This window comes from Magnolia sinica, chromosome 13, assembly GCF_029962835.1.
Source record: "Magnolia sinica isolate HGM2019 chromosome 13, MsV1, whole genome shotgun sequence".
NCBI lineage: Eukaryota > Viridiplantae > Streptophyta > Magnoliopsida > Magnoliales > Magnoliaceae > Magnolia > Magnolia sinica.
The window spans coordinates 27,806,239-27,825,317 of NC_080585.1; the positions used below are offsets into that span (position 1 = coordinate 27,806,239).

Sequence of the window (19,079 nt, forward strand, 5' to 3'; positions counted from 1 at the left end):
AGTCGTAATGGCCGGTTTATTCATTTAAAATCAGGAGGTAGCTCTCCCAAACCAATTCTGATTTAATAATGAGAGACGCTCAAGTATTCTGAGAGCACTGTAAACTTTAGTTCTCCTATTTGCGTTGGGATACTTGAACAGTCCAATCGATTGATATAGACTGTCCATTAGGCCATTAGGCTTCAAAAAATTCACTAAAAGAGGGTAAATTTGTCTTAAATTTGTAGATACTTGGTAAGGAACGATTGAGAATTTTCTACAAAATAAACGGCTCAATGGCCTCTAATATGGACAGTCATGATCATTTGTACAAACATAGGTCTAAGCAACACTGCTGTCCATCTATTTGATTGCTCCCATCATGGATTGCTTATGATTCTAAAGAATCACTTCTAATAGACAATCATAACAATCCTATCCATGAGATGGCTACAAAAGATGGCCCAATGAAGATGGATTTGACCATCCAAGAAGTCTTGCTTATATATGGTAGCCCTTGAAACATGTTTTAGGCTTAATGAACGGTTTAGATGGACTTGTTGGACTGTCAAAGTTATCCAAATACAACTGGGAGCATGGTAACTTACAATGTCGTGAGGGCGCTGGAGCATTTTTTATTTAATGAATAGCACAGGTCGGGTTCCCAGCTGTGCACCAAGTTTGTATACGTGAGGCACATGGTTTATCAAAACTGTTGATCTGATGGCCCCATCAGGATTGACTCGTCGAGTGATCTATCTTTTCTATGGTTGGCATGCAAATGAATAGCAAGAAAGAAATGCACGATTAATACACATTCAATTGTAAGACTAAAGATTCCATGGCAAGGATATTCTGATGTAGAGCGGTCGCGGACACTTTCATGGCTAAGATGGCCAGAAAAGGCCCGATCGAAGGTGAAAGTGGTCAGGACCATCAGAACCTAAGGCAGGTGTATATCACAACCCAGAATCCATGGCTGATGCAGGTAAGCTCCTCCCATATTGCAATCTCCATGATTAGGATGCACGGATTCGAATCCAATAAAGGCTAGCTGAAGTAAAGAAAGCCCTCCGTTTAGAATTGGTCTGGTCTGTTAGATATGTAGACGGAAGAGTAAATAGACGTCGTTCTGTGAAGCTGGGATGTGAGTAAATGTAAAATCCCCCTTCTGAAAGGTATCGTATGTTAAGCTCTTCCATCTCCGTTAGCCATGTCAGGTGGCTGGTGCGTAGTGGGGACTCTAGTCTGTGGAATCAGGCGAGCCCTAGTAGGGTCTTTCATTTACTGTCAGATCTTCCCCAAACCATCCATGACAAGTTGTTTCTTGATCATCGGGCTGGGGACCATCAGGGAGGATAGAAGCCTAGCTTAGTGCCTTGAGGTATATTTTTTTTAAGATATGACAGGTGAGCCCTAGCTTTTTTAGTTGCTGGGTTAACCCGGATGTATAAGCTAGCTGCTGACCCCTGTTTATATGAAGATAGAGACAACGATTTCTGAAGATAAATAAATAAAAAGCTACCATAGAATGAGACCGGATTGGACTAACTTAGATGTGCTTATGTACACCGTATGTGTTGAATCCGGTGAGGTGGTGTTGAAGACCGTGCACCATAAACAACTTTTTTTTTTTTTTCTATTAAAATTATTCTTATCTCCATTTCTACCCTACAAAGGGATAGGGCTGTACACGAACCGAATTAGCTCGGTTAGCTCACTTGACTCGACTTGAAAAAGCTCGATTCGACTTGGTTTGAAATTGAGTTCAAGCCGAGTTGAACTGATTGTTTTAGCTTAAAAAAAGTTCGAACTGAGTTCGAGCTTCTCGACTTGGATCGAACCCCAACTCGAATCAAACAATTGGATCGAACGAGTTCAGTGACTCTATTTCTTTGATATTGATGTTACTCACCAAGTGTTTGATGAAATAACTCAACGAAGTGTCGGCTGCTAGTAAGGAAGGTATGTATACGAAACAAATGCCTTTTTTTCTTGATTTTGATGTTGCTTGTAAGTTATTTGATGAAATACTTATAAAACCGCTGTTGTTGTTTTACATACAATGAGAATTCAAAGGTGCAGTGAATGTGTTTGTGAAAATGTTGCACAGGCAAACTCGACTCAATCTTAACTCGAACTCAGATCCAACTGGCCCGATCTGTTGATCAAACCGTACGCGGATTGGCTATTGACAGGTTGAGTAGCAAGACCGCCACTGAAGTGACATCACCAAGTTCCGTGGGCTTCACCATGATGTATGTTTTGTATCCACACCGTCCACCCATCTGGAGAGATCATTTTAGGGTAAGATCCAAAGAATGAGTCACATCCAAAGCTCCAATGGACCCCACCACAAAAAAATAGTGGGGAGAGTGACGCCACCGTTAAAAACTTCTAAAGGCCACAAAAGTTTTCGATCAAGGTGATATTTGTGTTTTCCCTTCTTTAATGTCTTTGTTAACTTTTGAGCAGGTTGGATTTCAAAAAAAAAGAAAAAAAGAAGCATTATGGTGGGCCTTAGGAAGGTTTCAACGGTGGGCTTCAATCTTCCCACTATTTTCTGTGATGGTGTCCACTAGAGCTTTGGATCTGTCTCATTCTTTAGCTCATGCCTTAAAATGATATCTCCAAATGGATGGACGTTGTGGATGCAACACATACATCATAGTGGGGTCCACATAACTTGATGATGTCACTTCAGTAGCGAGTGTCGCTACTCAACCTGTCAGTATTTAATCTGTGTCCCATCAAACCGACCCTAGTTCAAGCTAGGGTCAACTAGAGGTCGAGCCCAGCTCAACTCGTGTACACCTCTACACAGGGGTTTCAACCGCTGGGTTAGGGCTAGGCCAAGCTCTGCCCAAGCCTGATCCTTATCTTTTAATCTAGGCCCAACACTAGCTTGATCCCATGATTAGCCAAAAATCCAGCCCAAACCCATTACCGAATTTTTATATGGGGACCTAGCCCAGCAGAGCACCAATGAAATTTGGAAAAAAATAATAAATAAATAAAGGGATGCACACCCTTAATTTTTCAAGGCCCACCTTGATGTGTATGTAAGATATACTGCCACCATTAGATGCAAAGGAATCAGGTTTAGCTATGATTCAGGTTAGTTGCAAGAGAGACATTACCATGATGATTATATTAAATTCACTCCAACTGTTAGATGCCAGACTAATATTTAGACACTAGGCCTAAAAATCAATCCCATCCTTGATTCGTGCGGGCCACACTAAGGAAAATTGTAAGGAGGGTGAACCTTGCCCTGTGTAACTTTTCATAGCACGACCACCCTTTATTTTCTAGGCCTTATTATGTACGTGAGATTCACTCCAACCATTAGATGTCTGATCCTATGCTAGGTCCATGGATAAAAAACCAAGCTGACCTATGATTCAGGTGTGCCGCACCAAGGAAAACAGTTGGGAGAGATTAAACCCTTATACTTATGGGGCCCACTGTGATGATAATATAAAATCCACTCCAACTCTTAGATACAATACAAAAGCTTGAGCCTGGGCCAACCATCAGGCCCATCCTTTATTTAGGTGATCCAAGTGAAGGGAAACTGTCCTGTACTCTGGAATGAATGGGACACAGATTAAGTGATGGGTGAGGCCCTGACCATGGGCCCAAATCTATATATCGTATATCTACGTTGTCCATTCCTTTTCTATCTCATATTAAGGCATGGTCTCAAAAATGATGTAAATTCAAATCTAAGTGGACCATAGAGCAAGGATTAAACTTCCATGGTTAAAAACTTCTTAGGAGCCATAGAAGTTTGAATCTTGTGATTTTCTTTTATCCAGGTCTATATGACCTTATCAATAGGTTATATAGCAAATAAAGGCTGTACGGAGTTTTTAATGGCAGGTGTTTAATTACCACTGATTTCCTCTAGTGTGATTTAGATCTGTCTCATTTTTTTACCATGCCCTAAAATGAACTACTGTAACAAGTGGACGTCGTTGATATACAACTCATATATCAAGATGGCCCCCACGATCAGGGCCTCACCCACTCTGCTGTTATATTGGCTCACTTAATCAACGCTGGAAGTTTACAAAGGGGCTTAAAATTCAAACCAGAGACTCGCCCAGGCCGCATACTCTCGCTCAAGCCCAGCCCGATGCGGGACAGGCCCGGAAACCTAGCGGGCTGCCCATTCACACCCTAGTTAGCGTATTTTTTTAACCTTACGGTTAGAATTCAGTGGGGTAAAATCGTCATAAAAATATAAAGATATTTTTGCCCTTACAGTTAAGATTAAGAGTAAATAAGAGGGTATAAATTCGTCATAAAAATATTGATGGTTGGGAGGGGGCTGTTGAGATTTTACCGCAAAATAGATAGCTTGGATTCAACCCGATTACTTCCCTTAACCCGCACGAAGAGGAAACGGAGTTTGATGACGTATTGTATGCGTAGAACAGCTGTACCTCCACAAGCGAGCAATGACTGAGCTAATGAAATCAATGGCTGTGAAGAAGGAAAAGAAATGCTATTTGGGTGAGGATTTCAACATCGATTCATTTGAAAGAACCCCTTATATTAGCTGTACTTCTCATCCTCTGCAATGTTTCCATCTTCGTTGACCCTAATTTTGGCCCGTAATGATGGGTTTATTCATTTAAAATTTGGAGGTGGTTATACCTAATCCTACACTAATTTGATCTATACCTAATTCTACACTAATTTGATAAAGACATATTCTCAAGTGCTCTTCAAGAGCTGAAAACTTAAGTTCTCCTATTTGCATTGGGCTACTTTAACACTCCAATCGATTGATCTAGACTGTACATTGGGTTTTACAAAAATAATAATAATAATAATAATAATCATGGGCTAGCTTACAAATATCAAGCTAATTTGATGATGGCAACCATCTCATGTATAGCCTCTAATATGAACAGTCACTACAAAAATTAGTTTAACGAATGACGCAATCCATCTATTTGATAGATCCCATCATGGATTGCTTATGATTCAAAAGAATCACTTCTATTAGACAACCATAACAATCATATCCATGAGTTGGAAATAAGGACGGCTATATAAAATAGGCCAATAAATATATATTTGATCATACAATCAATCTTATTTTTACATGGTAAAACATGAAACGTGTTACAGACTTAATGAACAGTTTAGATGGACTGATTGGACTGTCTAAGTTATCCGATCAAAAACTCAAAAGTGCCTAACTTAGGGAAAATTGTTAAATCATGCCTAAAACTACTATAGTCTAGGCCAGGTTGCCACATGAGTTTTAAAACGCCATAAATTTCAGGATGTTCCTTTGTTGAGGTGGAGCATGTTAGATGCATGGATCGGATGGTACATGCATATCATGATGGGACATAGAAACAGTCTCTAAGATTTTAATTAGTGGGTATTCCCTCTCAATTCTTTCATGTTGTGTGGCTCATCTTAAACTTGGGTTTTCTTGAGTTTTGGGCTCGAGCCCAAACGTGTGAGGGTTCACCTGATGGTCGGAGTGGATGTCATGCACAGACCACATGAGCCCACCATAGCCAATCACCAAACTAATAATATTCTCACTGCCGTATGCTACCTAGTACCGTTGTCCTACCATTTACGAATAGGCCGTCCCACAATTTTCTCTGCGGTCCTTTCTCTACACAGATTAATCCCACCACAGGTGGGTCCCACCATCGTCGCTATCTGTAAGATCACACAAACATGGATGAAGAGAATATATATATATATATATATATATATATATATATATATATATATATATATATCAGCTTGATCCAAAACTTTTGTGGCCCAAGAAGTTTTTAATTGTGGGCATTCAATCAATACTATGCAGTCCACTTGAGATTTGATCAAGCTCGTTTTTGGGCTCATACCATAAAATGATCTGCAAGAATGGGTGGATGGCATGGATGAAACACATACATCGGTGGGGCCCACAGAGCACCCACCACTAGCCATTGGCTAGTGGCAAGGTCAGGAGCCAATCCATTTCCTGTGGATGGTATAGGGCCCAAAAATCACTTGGATTAAACAAGCTTCATCATTTGATTTTGCCCATTGAATTCTTACCTCTGATCATTTTCGTTCGAATTGTCCATTTGTTGGTCATTGATTGGCTGGCTTGGATAGTCCAACCATTGTGATTTTCTGGCCAGGGATCACCATTTCAACGGTCTAGAACAATGATCATTTGTGCTGTAGTGAATTACCGAATTGAAAATTAAAATAAAATCTGACTGGTTGATCTAATTTCAACTCCAACCCCTACTTATCAATGGCCCGAATCTTCTGATACACATTGTCTTTTCGGATTTCTAGACATGCTCCCCTCAAATGAGGTGCTCATTGAATTGAGACCTCCAAAACATTTTCAGTAAGGGATTCCTTAAAAGGGAGATCCATTTTCAGTCATCCAAGCAGTTTACATGATGGGGTCCGCTACAGATGGGGATTTCCCCAAAATATCCAATGTTGGAAGATACTAACCCTTCGGCATTAAACCATTCTAAAAGTGGTCTATGCTGTATTCTTTTTCTATTAATCATCCGTCAATGACTTTCTCCGTCAGTGCCGTGGTCCACTAAATGAATGGTTTGGATCATCAAAACACGGCCCGGATGTAGAGAATCTTGCATGATAATAGACCATAATGAAAAAATAAAAATAAAAATCTATATACATGTTAGTGAGCAAGACCTACTATTCATTCTTTCTAAGACGCATACATCAAGATTAGCATGGCCCAACCTGATTATTAGGTGGGCCTAAGTGTTAGGGCCGGGCCCACTGCATCACTTAACTGGGCCTTTGATTTTATGTACAAGCCTGCTCCAGCACGGCCAGGCTAGATCTTTTTGCAGTTTGTTTCAAAATCAGGCTCATACTCATCCCACCAGCCTCTACTATAAACCCGGACTCCAAAACCCAATGAGCCAAACCTGGCCCCTCACATGGTTAAAAGATCCGGTGACCTGATTGACTCATTCAGCTCTAAGTTGAGTCCTGGTGACCATAGTTCAAAAACTTGAAAATTCAACTCGAATCGATTTCTAATAAGATTGGGTCGACTGGAAGACTCGGCTCTATATTTTTTACAATTAAACTTACAATATTCAATGCATTTAAATATTTTTGAAAAAATGTACATGAATAAAAATACTTGAAACAAGATGAAACTAGCTTTGAGAGATGAACTTGGCTCTTCAATGATTAATTTTTAATTTTTACTATTTTTAGTTTAACAGTAAGAGCCGTATGATTGAGTCAGTGAGTCGCTGACTCTAATGAGTCGACCCATTTGCAACAATTTAAAAGATTTAACAGTTGAAAACTAATGCGTGCCAGATCTTTGCTGGAGTAAAGATCATGTACGTGCACCACATGTGCCATACATGAGAGGGGATTGATATACCTGTGCCGGGGATGTGTGGGGGCACAGAGGTGTCCGTGACAAATCCACTCGTCCATTTGTTTTAGACATCCAAAACTCATTTGTTCGATACTGCATGAAACAATGGAATTAAATGCCTGTGCGAGTGAAGTTTTTGTATCAGGATGATATTTGTTCCTACAGTTTATGTTAGTAGTAATAACAATACGAACGGATTGGATGGCATATAAACATCATCGTAAGCTCCAAGAAGATTTGGATGATGGACGTTTCATTTCCCGCATTTTCGTTTGTAGTATCCCGCCTGAGTTTTGTATTTATCTGATTTTTTATAATCCAATCTAATTGTAGTCTTTAAAAATAGATGGATGGCGTGGATTTGTCACGGACACCTCTGTGGGCCCAGCATAAGTATATCTATGTGCTGGGGGAACATGCAATGTACTCTCCTATGCATGTTTTTCCAAAAATAAAATCTGATCCAACCAGCATCATGTGGACCTAATATTAGAAACATGTGGATGGATTAGAAAGCTTACGATCAATTTTTAGAGGCCTGTTTGTCTTAAAAACTGTGGACCACTTGATCAATGACCAACCCTTGGTCCAGGGCATCAATATGGCAGTGCCACTGATATGATGGATGGATTGGTTCTCAGACCTATCGTGTCATTCTGGCACGTGTGGCATGAATCTGAACTTTAGTACACACTCTAGCTTATAAAAGCTCACATATGCCATGTAGAGTTTTAGATGATTGCATACCAAAGTTGATACCAAATAACTCCGCTCACCATGACCAAGTGGTAAAAAAATAACATAAAGCTGCTTGATTTTACGAGGGACTTCATCCATCGCAAAAAATCTTGGTTTCAGCAGGTCAAACTTTACGACACAATGTGCTTCGTTAAAAAGTCTCTTGCTAATTCAGCCCACTCGAGCATAAATTTGAGTGGAATTTTTATGAGATACCAGACTCCGTCGCAATTTATTAATTTGCAACGTATTGAACCGTCGGAAATTTTAATCCGTCACCAAATTACTTTTTTTAAAACCACCCAGCCTTCCTCATATCAACATTTAGCGACAGACTTTTCATTATTGTGCGATGAATTATCGTTGGTCGCAAATCTTAATAAATTTCTAACTTTTTTCCAAACTCATTATTATTATTATTATTATTATTATTATTTGTAAAATTTGATGGAAATTTATACTTTATTTTAATCAAATTTTGAATTTTAGTAGAATTAGTAACTGTTGAGAAATTTTGAGATTTTGTATAGAATTGATATTTAAAAATAACTGAAATTGAAAATTTTTGACATTTGAAACAAATTGGCACTTAGAAAAACAAATTATAAGCTAAGAAAATGTTATTTTGAAAAAGAAAAATTGGCATTTTCTAAAAATTGAGGAATTTGAATAGATTAAGAAGTTTGCAAAAAAAAAAAAAAGATTTTAGAAAATTGAGAGATATTTTGTATTTCCTAAAAATTGAAAAATAAATAAATTGAGATTAAAAAATTCGACATATTGATAGTAAAAAAAACATACATTTCGAAAAGGAAAATTGAGAAGCTTAAAAACATGCATTTTTGAAAAATGAAGGAAGAAGAAGAAAAAAACAATGTTTGTGAAAATTTGAGATTTAAAAAAGAATTGATATTTATTTTTTTTAAATGACATCTTAAACAAAAGAATTGGCACTTTGGAAAAAAAAATGATAATTTTGAAAGAAAAATTAGATATTAAAAAATTTGGGATTTTTAAAAAGAAAATGAGATTTTGTATTTTGAAAAAAAATTGAAATGTTTCATAATAAAAAATGAGATTGTGGCAAAATTTCTGATTTTGAAAATAATTGAAAAGTTTGAAAAAACAAAAAAGAAATTTAAAAAAATGGAGAAATTTGAAAAAAAAAAAAAAAGTAGAATTTTGAAAAAGTGAGATTAAAATAGTTGAGATTTTGACAAAAAATGACATTTTGAAAAAGAAAATTGAAAAGTTTAAAAAAATTGTGATTTAAAAAAAAAATGACAATGGTAGTGAAAAATTGTAGTTTTGAAAAAAATAAATGACACTTAAACAAACAATGAGATTTTGACAAAAAATTTGTCAATTTTTTAAAAGAAATTTGAGAAGTTGAATAAAAATGTTATTTTGAAAAAGAAAAATTGGCATTTTCTAAAAATTGAGGAATTTGAATAGATTAAGAAGTTTGCAAAAAAAAAAAAAAGATTTTAGAAGGAAAAAAAATGAAATTTTGAAAAAGATATTGAGATTTTGTAAATAGAAAAGTTTAATAACAAAATTGAAATTTTGAAAAAGAAATTGAGAAATTTGAAAAAAGAAAACATTTTGAAAAAGAAAATGGAGAAGTTTGAAAAGAAAATTTTAATTAAGATTTTAAAAATACCGAGATTTAGACAAAATATTGTCATTTTGAGAAAAAAAAATGAATAGGTTGAAAAAAAATTGTGATCTCGAAAAAAGAAAATTGGCATCTTGAAAATTTTGATAAGTTTGAATAAACTAACAAGTTTTTTAGAAAAATGATTTTGGAAAAAAAAAATCGAGATTTTGAAAAGGAAATTGAGATTTTGTATTTTGAAAAAAAAAATGAAAAGTTTGATGACTAGAATGAGATTTTGTTAAAATTTTAAATTTTGAAAAAAAAAATGAATAGTTTGAAAAAAAATACATTTTGCAAAAAGAAAATTGAGGAAGTTCATACAAAATAGAAATTTAAATTAAAAAAATGAGATTAAAAAAATCAAGATTCAATTTGACATTTTGAAAAGGAAAATTGAGAAGTTTTAAGAAAATTTGCTATTTTGAAAAAAAAAGAAAAAAAAAAGAAAGGGACAATGTTTGAGAAAATTGGAGATATTGAAAAAATAAATAAATTAAGATCTAAAAAAACCAAGATTTTGACAAAAAGTTACATTTTGAAAACGAAAATTAAGAAATTTGAAATGAGTACTCCAAATTTATTGGTGGACATTTGTTAGATGGTTGAAAATGAAAAATTACACTCCTTCGGTTAATTGAATATCAGATTGGTTTGGTTAACATTTATTGATCGATCGAAAATGAAAAGGTCCGATTGAGGAAAAATCCCAAAACAAAAACCAAAACCAAAACATGGTGGTCTTGACAAATGGAAGGTCAAGTAGTATGGGTATTAATGTCGCGCCCCAAACCTGGCCTCCTGCATGACTGATCTACATGGCTAGGCTTGGATCACGATGCGTCGAACTCGGAGTTTGGCACCCAGCGCCCACACACTAAGTCCCGAGCTCGTCACCCAACTATAAATTTTAGGAGAATTTTTTTTTTAAATAAATATCTAGCATAAATATTGGCATTTCCAACATAAGCAAAATAACCAGCTTCCACTATAAAATATATTTACAATACAATTGTTTCATAAAGGTACATATCAATTAGAATGAATTGGAAGCATATTGTCTAAAGATAACGAGATAGGCATAATCTGGTGCTCCTACTTTTGGTACTGTCCTGAAAAAATTATAAAAGAAAGCTTGAGCTTTTAAAGTCCAGTAAGTACATACGTGTGTGTAATGTGTCCATTAAGCAAGTAAGATAAATATGCCATGAAGATACGCCCGAATAACTTATTCTGGTTTGCGAGATACACCTGACTTAAGGTCATGACGGTCCGAATCACTTCCACTTGCGATCGGGCCTCTTCTGGTCCATGTTGGCCATGAAATTGTTTGCGACCCGCTTTACATCAGTCCCCTCCACTTCAAAAGAACTCATCCTCGAGTTCTAATCCTGGTTCGGTTGGGACATTGAAAGTATGCGAGATCTTTATGTCATCTAGATGATCAATAACGTATGCATTATCATTGATCTTTCGGATGATTGGTACCGGCCCAATCTTCTTGTTCTTCAATTTGTTATAAGTCCCGGTCAGAAATCTCTCATTGTGTAGACGGACCATAACTTGGTCGCCCACTTTGAACACCTTTTGTCGTCGATGTTTGTTAGTTTGCTCCTTGTGCTTGTCATTCGAAGCATGTAACTTAGCTTCGACCTCCGCATGAATGCCCATAATTCTGTCTGCCATATGTTCGACTACAATGCTCATGCCTGCAAGCTTGGGCAGAGGGACCAAGTCAAGTTTGTGGCCAAGTACTTGGCCGTTGGAGACTTCCTTATCGAGTGATTTACCATGTTGTTGAATGCAAACTCCGCTTGAGGTAAGGCCAAATCCCACTACTTCGACTTTTCTCCTGAAATACATCAAAGAAGGTTCTCCAACGTGCGATTCACAACTTCAGTTTGCTCATCAGTCTATAGGTGGTAGGCATTGCTGAACTAAAGTTGTGTACTAAACAGGTTCCACAAAGTCCGCCAGAAGTAGCTAATGAACTTCGTATCGCGGTTAGAAGTGATAGTCATGGGGACCTTGTGTAGCCGCACGATCTCTTTTAAGAATAAATTTGCCACGTGCGTCACATCGAGGGTCTTCTTGCCTTCGAGAAATGTTCCACCACCACGAACACTGAATTCATGCAAAAATGAAACCTACCTAGCAATCGATAGGTTCTCCCAAGGGCCGTCAGGTATAGGTAACGGTGTGTAGAGGCCTGTATTCTGAAAATGCCCCTTGGAGACCTAGCAAATATGACAGCACTGCACCACTCTACCCACATCACATACTAATTGTAGCCAGTAGTACCGCTCTTCAACAAGTACTCATGTCTTGTCCCATCTAAGGTATCCACTAAGGCCACCTCCATGTAGCTCTTGAATGATCTGCTCCCTCAGCAAGATTTTGACGATGCACAGTCGATTCCCTTTGAAAAGGAACCCGTCTTGCATATGCAGGACACTGGGATGACCTTCTTGGCATCTAACCTATGCATTCGTGAAGTCATCGCCGTCGGCATATATGTCCTTGAGGCGCTCGAACCCAATAACCTTATTGCTCACAGTGACTAATAATGCAGCACAGCAACTCAGTGCATCATTCACTTTGTTTTGCTACCCAGACTTATGTTTCAACAAAAATGTGAATTCATGCAAAAATGAAACCTACCTAGCATGTACACAATTCACGTTAGCTTGACTATTAATGAATTTAAGATCTTGATGGTCTGTGTAAAAGATGAACTCCCTTTGAATTAAGTAATGTCGACAATGTCGCAATGCCTGGACCACTGCGTCCAATTCGAGCTCATATGTCAACCACTTTTTACTTGCATCACTAAGTTTTTCACTATAGAATGCCATCGACTGACCTTCTTGAGACAAGACTCCCCCAATTTCGACATAGGAAGCATCACATTCAACTTTGAATAATTTGTCAAAGTTGGAAAGTACAAGAACTGAGGTTGTGGACAACTTGTGTTTAATTTCAGCAAAGCTCCCATCGACTTCGTCAGTCTACTGTAATTGGAGATACAATAGTGCTAAAATTCTTTATGAACCGACGATAGAATGTCATCAAACCATGAATACTTCGTACCTCATGGATGTTTGTTGGGATTGGCCATTCCCTGATGACTTTTACCTTTTCCTCATCCACTCGAATGCCCGTAGATGTCACAACAAAGTATAAAAACAACAGGTACTGGTAAAAAAGCTGCACTTTTTAAAATTGAGATATAACTTGCTTTCAGTAAGCGCTTGAAGGACCTGCCTGAGGTGTTCTATATGTCTTGCTTCGTCCTGACTGTATATTAAAATATCATCGAAGTAAACCACGATGAATTGCCCAACGAATGACTTCAGAACTTGGTTCATCGGCCTTATGATTGTACTTGACACGTTCGAAAGATCAAAGAGCATGCGTGACCATCCATTCATATAATTCTTCCTTGGGCTTAAAGGCCGTTTTTCACTCATCACCCCATCGTATTCAAATCTAATAGTAGCCGCTCCTTAGGTCCAATTTTGAGAATATTTTTGCGCCTTTAAGTATGTCCGATATATCATCCAACTGTGGTATGGAAAACCTATATTTTATGGTGATTTTGTTGATGGCTCAGCTATCGACACACATGCGCCAACTCTTATCTTTCTTAGGAGATAATAGAGCTGGTATGACGCATGGGCTCATACTTTTTCGAATAAGACCCTTACGGATCAATTCCTCCACTTGCCTCTGCAAAATCTCGCACTCCTTTGGACTCATCCGATAGTGAGGATGATTGGGTAAGTTTGACCTAGGGACAATGTCGATATGGTGCTAGATATCTTGCATGAGAGGTAACCCATTGGAAAAATCATTGGGCCAAATTTATTTGAATTCATGTAACAAGGGATTTAGTCTTTTAGGGATGATGGTTGGCTCGAGTTCTTCCCCCCTTTACAATTAATGCATAGGTCTGTCGTGTTTCTTTGGATTCTTCCACGAAGTCCCGTATCATTAAGAGAGACCGACCTTTCACTGTAGAAGTTTTGGGTGGCTCCTCTGGATCTATAGGGGCTAATATGGTTTTTCGACCGTCCTGAATGAAAATATATACATTATCTCACTCTCTTATGAGACGTCATGATCGAATTGCCAAGGTCGACCAAGTAGCGTGTGACAGGCCTCCATGTCAACTATATCACATACTACTTCGTCTTTAATAATGTTTGTCAATTGAAAAGGATATGGTGCACTGTTCAGTTCCCTTCGTTTCGCTGACCTTCTTGATCCAACCGATTGATATGGGGAGGGATGATGCTCTGTCTTTAATTGCAACTTTTCTACCATAACCTTTTAGACGATGTTCTTGCTGCTCTCACTATTAATGATCATGTCACAAACTTTTCGATTCATCGTACACCTAGTTTAGAAGATGTTATACTGTTGTGGATATAATTTTTTTTCTTAGCGCACACAATAGGCACCTCACGATGAGCGACTCACCGCGATCCTACTGAACCCAACATGTATCATCTGCCTCCTCCATTATGGCGTGCTCATATTCCTTAACATTTGGATCTTCATCAACGTTCTTAGCACTACCATCATTGATGGCAATGTTCACCACTTGTCGTTAGAGACAAGTATTTAATAGGTGATCAGGTTTGCCACAACAAAAGCAATTGTCGGGTCTTGCCCGAGCATAGGGGTTCGGGATCCTGCTTGGACCAACAGCAGTTGATACGCTCCTTTGGGGCCTAGCTTGCCCACTTCTCTAATCTCAGTTCACGGGTGTAGAAGGTTGAGTGTGTGCTTCTACGGGCTCCTTCCCTCTTGGTTGTGGAGCTCCTTGGGACAGACCCGCCGTGGCGACCCTGGTGGTAGGATAGGTCCATGTGTTGAGGCGTTCAAGATATGCTTTTGCTCGAGTAGCCAATTTGATGGCATCATTCATTGTCCAAATGGTCTGCATTTGGACCCAATCTTAGATGGCCATATGTAATCCATTGTTGAATCGAGCAACTTGTTACGATTCATTCTCGACCAAGTCTTTACGCGCCGCCAAGCGGTAGAATTCTTCTGTGTAATTTCTCACCAACCTACTACCCTACAGACAATTTTGTTATTGTTGGAATAGTACCTGATCGTAGTCGTTAGGGAGAAATCGTGGCATAACAGCTGTTTCATCCGCTGCCATGTGCAAATTGGTGCTTTTCTACATGGTTCGAGTAAGTTGGAGTTGTTCTCACCATGTTGAGGCTTCACCCTTCAACTTGTAGGCCACAAGTTTGACCTTTTTGTCATCAGGAATCTCCATGTAGTTGAAAAATCGCTCAACTTCAAGTGTAGTTAGCCATTGAACCTAGGAATATCGACTCTCATCTCGAACTCTCGATCTATCCAATTTACTCGATCGCTGCCTTGTTTAGGATATTGGAGGACATGTCGTCGACCTCCTCATCACATGATCTTCATTCCTCATGAATGATCCTTTGGTTCATTGCTAGCACTATCCCGCGATGAGGGAGATTACGAGTTCTAGCTGGTGGTGGATCACCATCGTGAACTCGGAGCTACCCTAGGGCCTTCGTTATGCGAACCGCCATGCGATTGATAGAAGCATGCATCCCTTGCATGGCTTGCCGATTCTCTCGTTGCGCTACATGAGACCTGGCCCATTAAAGATAATTTTCCTATTTCACCGTCTATGGGATTGTTGCCCACCCGTCGTTAGAAGCCATAGATTCGAAGAAAAGCCTCACTTTGATACCAAATTGATGCAGGGAATGACGTGAGGTCGAGCACCGTCTTCCTCGGGGTATAACTGTTCGAATCCATGGAACTTCTCTGCACTCACATAGATTTCTCAAATCCACAAGAAAATAGAAATAAGTGCCATCACACTCATAATCTTCCGGCACCATAAGAGGTCTTATCCTTCTAGAGAAAGCGGGTCTTGGGCTTATCTACTTGTCTTCTGTGGGCCCTTGAAGGGGTCTCTCGTGTATAGCTTATGATAGGCGGGGCTATTTCTGTTGTTTGCGGCCCTGCTCGAATTAGTCCAGGTTGTAAATTTCTGTTTGTTTATGAATCAAGGAATCCCTAAGAATTGGGCTCTCCCCTTTTTTTTTGAAAAAAAAAAAAAATTCCTAAATCCCAACGGATGAAGAGTTATACTCAAACTATAACTTACTATAAATAGTAGAAATGAAATTAAAATAGGATTCGACCGTCGATCTGATGATATTTCTCAAATTTGGCATGGACAACCCGGCATAGCGGGTTGGGTGGCTAAAGTAACACGTTCTAGCACAAAATCATAAATGGTACGTCGAATAACTCATTCCGGTTTGCGAGATATGCCTGATTTAAGGTCCTAACGGTCCAGTTCACTTCTACTTGTGATCGGGCCTCTTCTAGTCCATCTCAACCATGAAATTGTCCACGACCTGCTCTACATCACTAACCCAAGGATCCACTCACCCAATCCACCAAAACCATGTCCACAGTAGCCAGTCACCACCACTAATAACCTTCTCACATCCTATGATACCTAAATGTCAATTGATTCATATTTTGGTCATAAATTTTCTTCAACTTGAAACACGAGAAAATCTTTATGGTGTGAAGGTTTCTGAAGCATCTGCGGCCCACCCGAATGCAATTTAAGTGGGGGAGTTGCCAAAGGACTAGCCATTCTAGGCTTGGAACAGGATAATCATCATCCTTCTTCGCATCTGCGTTAATCATCACCTCCACCAACCCATTGCAACAATTAAAATTAAGCCCTTGAAGACTTTTCATTGCAGTAAAAAGGGATGATAGTTGGTTGGAGATAGTCAGATCCTCCCATCTGTTAAGAATTAGATACCGAGTCACGTTCCGCAGGTTGCTAGAGCAGAACAACCTTTCAAGAGCATGCACAGTTGATAAGGTGAGATCAAGATGGATTAAACTTTCCAAGCCTACCAACTCACTCATATATAATCCCTCACTCCCTTCTTCCCACTTTGAATCACTATAATATAGGTTCATTACTCTTAATTCAGAAAGCATGGAGATTGCCCCTTGAGGAATTGTGTGCAAACGAGTTGTCAACTCCAAGTGCTTCAGCTTTACCAGATTTCCTATCTCTTCAGGCAATGTTGTGATCTTCAGGTTTAATAGATTGAGATATCGTAGCTCTGCCAAGTTACCGATCCCTGCAGGAAGCTCCTTTAAAAATGAATTACTTGACAGATCCATGACCCTGAGAAGAGGCATGAACTGAAAAAAAAACCAGTGTGGACCTTTCCAAAATCCCGATTCCATTGGAGCATCAAGGTTAAGAGGTTGGGGCATTAAGGTGTCTCTGTTACTTCTTTTATGCCATTATTCATTAGAGATGTCCTCTCGGCCTCCTTCCACCTTTCAACCTCTGGTGCATGCTTCAGTCCCATGCCAGCTCTCACCAAAAACCTCTTCTTATTCTTCCTGCACTCAGAAGCTATCCATAACGCCAGATCACGTATCACGTCATGCAACTTTACCTCTCTTTCTTCATCAGAACGACTCTCCAACAAGCATGCAGCCTTTAATCTTCCAATGATATCATGTCCCTTGTTATGGGCTGTATCAAGGTCATCATCCCACTCATCTAAGAATCCTTCGCCTATCCAGTAATCTATAAGTTGTTCTTTGATAATGGAGTAGTCCTCCGGAAATAGTGCGCAGTACAAGAAACACGATTTAATCGTGTCACCACCGAGATTATCATAACTGAATTTCAAGCGCAAAAGCATTTTATCATTCATACCTGATATCTCCGATGGTGGCTTGCTTGTGCTCAGAACTGATATTGCATGCTTCCATTCCTGTGGTGTCTTCTTACATGCCATGGCCCGCCCGATGGTGATGAGCGCAAGGGGCAGACCCTTGCACTCTTTAGCGACGCTATTGGCAAGGATCGGTATCTCCGGATGGGATTTCATGGCCTCTTCACCAACATTCCGTAGAAATAGATTCATTGCTTCTTTCTCTGGGAGACATTTACTTTGATCTTCTTGTCGGCAGCCGTCATGTGGCCACAGACGTTCTCAAATCGTGTAGTGAAAATGACCTTGCTCATGTTTTGGCTGCTTGGATGAGGAATTCCGACCTTTTCTAGATCCAACGGTTCCCAAATATCATCCAACAACAGCATGAATTCCTTACTACTCAAGACCTTGCGAATGTCATGAGACCATGTCTGGTTGTAGCTTTCATTCTCTGGCCAAGACAATACCAATCGCTTAACAATATCCATCTGAATCTTTCCCACATTTAATTCTTTAGACACCACAACCCAAATCACGACATTGAAATCATCATTTCTTTTAAGGAATTTGTTGTTGATATCATTCAGGAGGGTTGTTTTCCCGACTCCCCCCATTCCATATATTCCAATAAGTCCCACTTTGCCTTCAAAAAGCCATTTTAGAACCTTCTCCAACACCAAGTCCCTGCCCACAGCTAATGTAAGAGGCTTCTCTTCAACAGCATTGGGAAGCTGCTTGTTCACCACCTCTTTGAAGGAATCACCTTTCCTCTTTAGCACAGCTACATCTTTCAGCTTCTTCTCCACCCACTTGACAAGCTTGTAGGCCGACCAACAATTTGGATGGCAATTCCAAAGACACCTTGTCATTTGCTCAAAAGTTTCTTCCATTGCATTTACTTCTCCTTTGGCTTCTTCTACCTTCTAAGCCAAAATTGAACCTCATCCTTGCATTTGAGCAGCTCCCACTCGGCGACATCCACCCTTGTCCTCACGTCATTCCTCATGCATTTCAATTCTTCCACGTCTTCCTTTAGGGAGCTAAAGTTTTCTACAAGGTCAATGAAGGGCAGAGCGATGGGATCCCACCATCTAGATACAATGTGGATGATTTGGCTGATGCATTCCATGGTTGAGGGAAAAAGAAAATGGGCTGCAATGAGCTCTTAGAAATGCAATTGAGGAGTTCAATGTCAATTCATTAGAAATAAATTATATGAGTCCCAAAAAAAAAGGCGGATTCAAGGTTGAAGTAAACCACACCACTGGAAACAATAGGAATTTAGGCCTCCTACTGAAAATTTCTTAAGGCCACAGAAGGATCTCATCAACCTGATATTTATGTTGTCCCTTCGTTCAGGTCTACGTGACATTATGAACAGTTTAGATGACAAATAAACCTCCCTAAGAAGGTTTCAACGGTAGCTTGTTTACTCCCCACTGGTTCACGTGGTGTAGTCCATTTGAACTTTGGTTGTGTTTTGTTTTTCAGCTCATGTGATCAGCAA

General features: G+C 39.1%; 2 protein-coding genes across 2 annotated transcripts; both read right to left on the reverse strand.

Moving 5' to 3' along the window:
* Positions 1-16,313: 16,313 nt before the first annotated feature.
* Positions 16,314-17,021, reverse strand: LOC131224178 (disease resistance protein RPS2-like). Its single transcript, XM_058219718.1, has one exon. It carries the CDS (start codon positions 17,019-17,021, stop codon positions 16,314-16,316), a length of 708 nt encoding a protein of 235 aa, XP_058075701.1.
* Positions 17,022-17,116: 95 nt separating this feature from the next.
* On the reverse strand, positions 17,117-17,782 carry LOC131224179 (disease resistance protein RPS5-like). Its single transcript, XM_058219719.1, has one exon. The coding sequence runs from the start codon at positions 17,780-17,782 to the stop codon at positions 17,117-17,119; it is 666 nt and encodes a 221-aa protein (XP_058075702.1).
* Between the last annotated feature and the right edge of the window lie 1,297 nt (positions 17,783-19,079).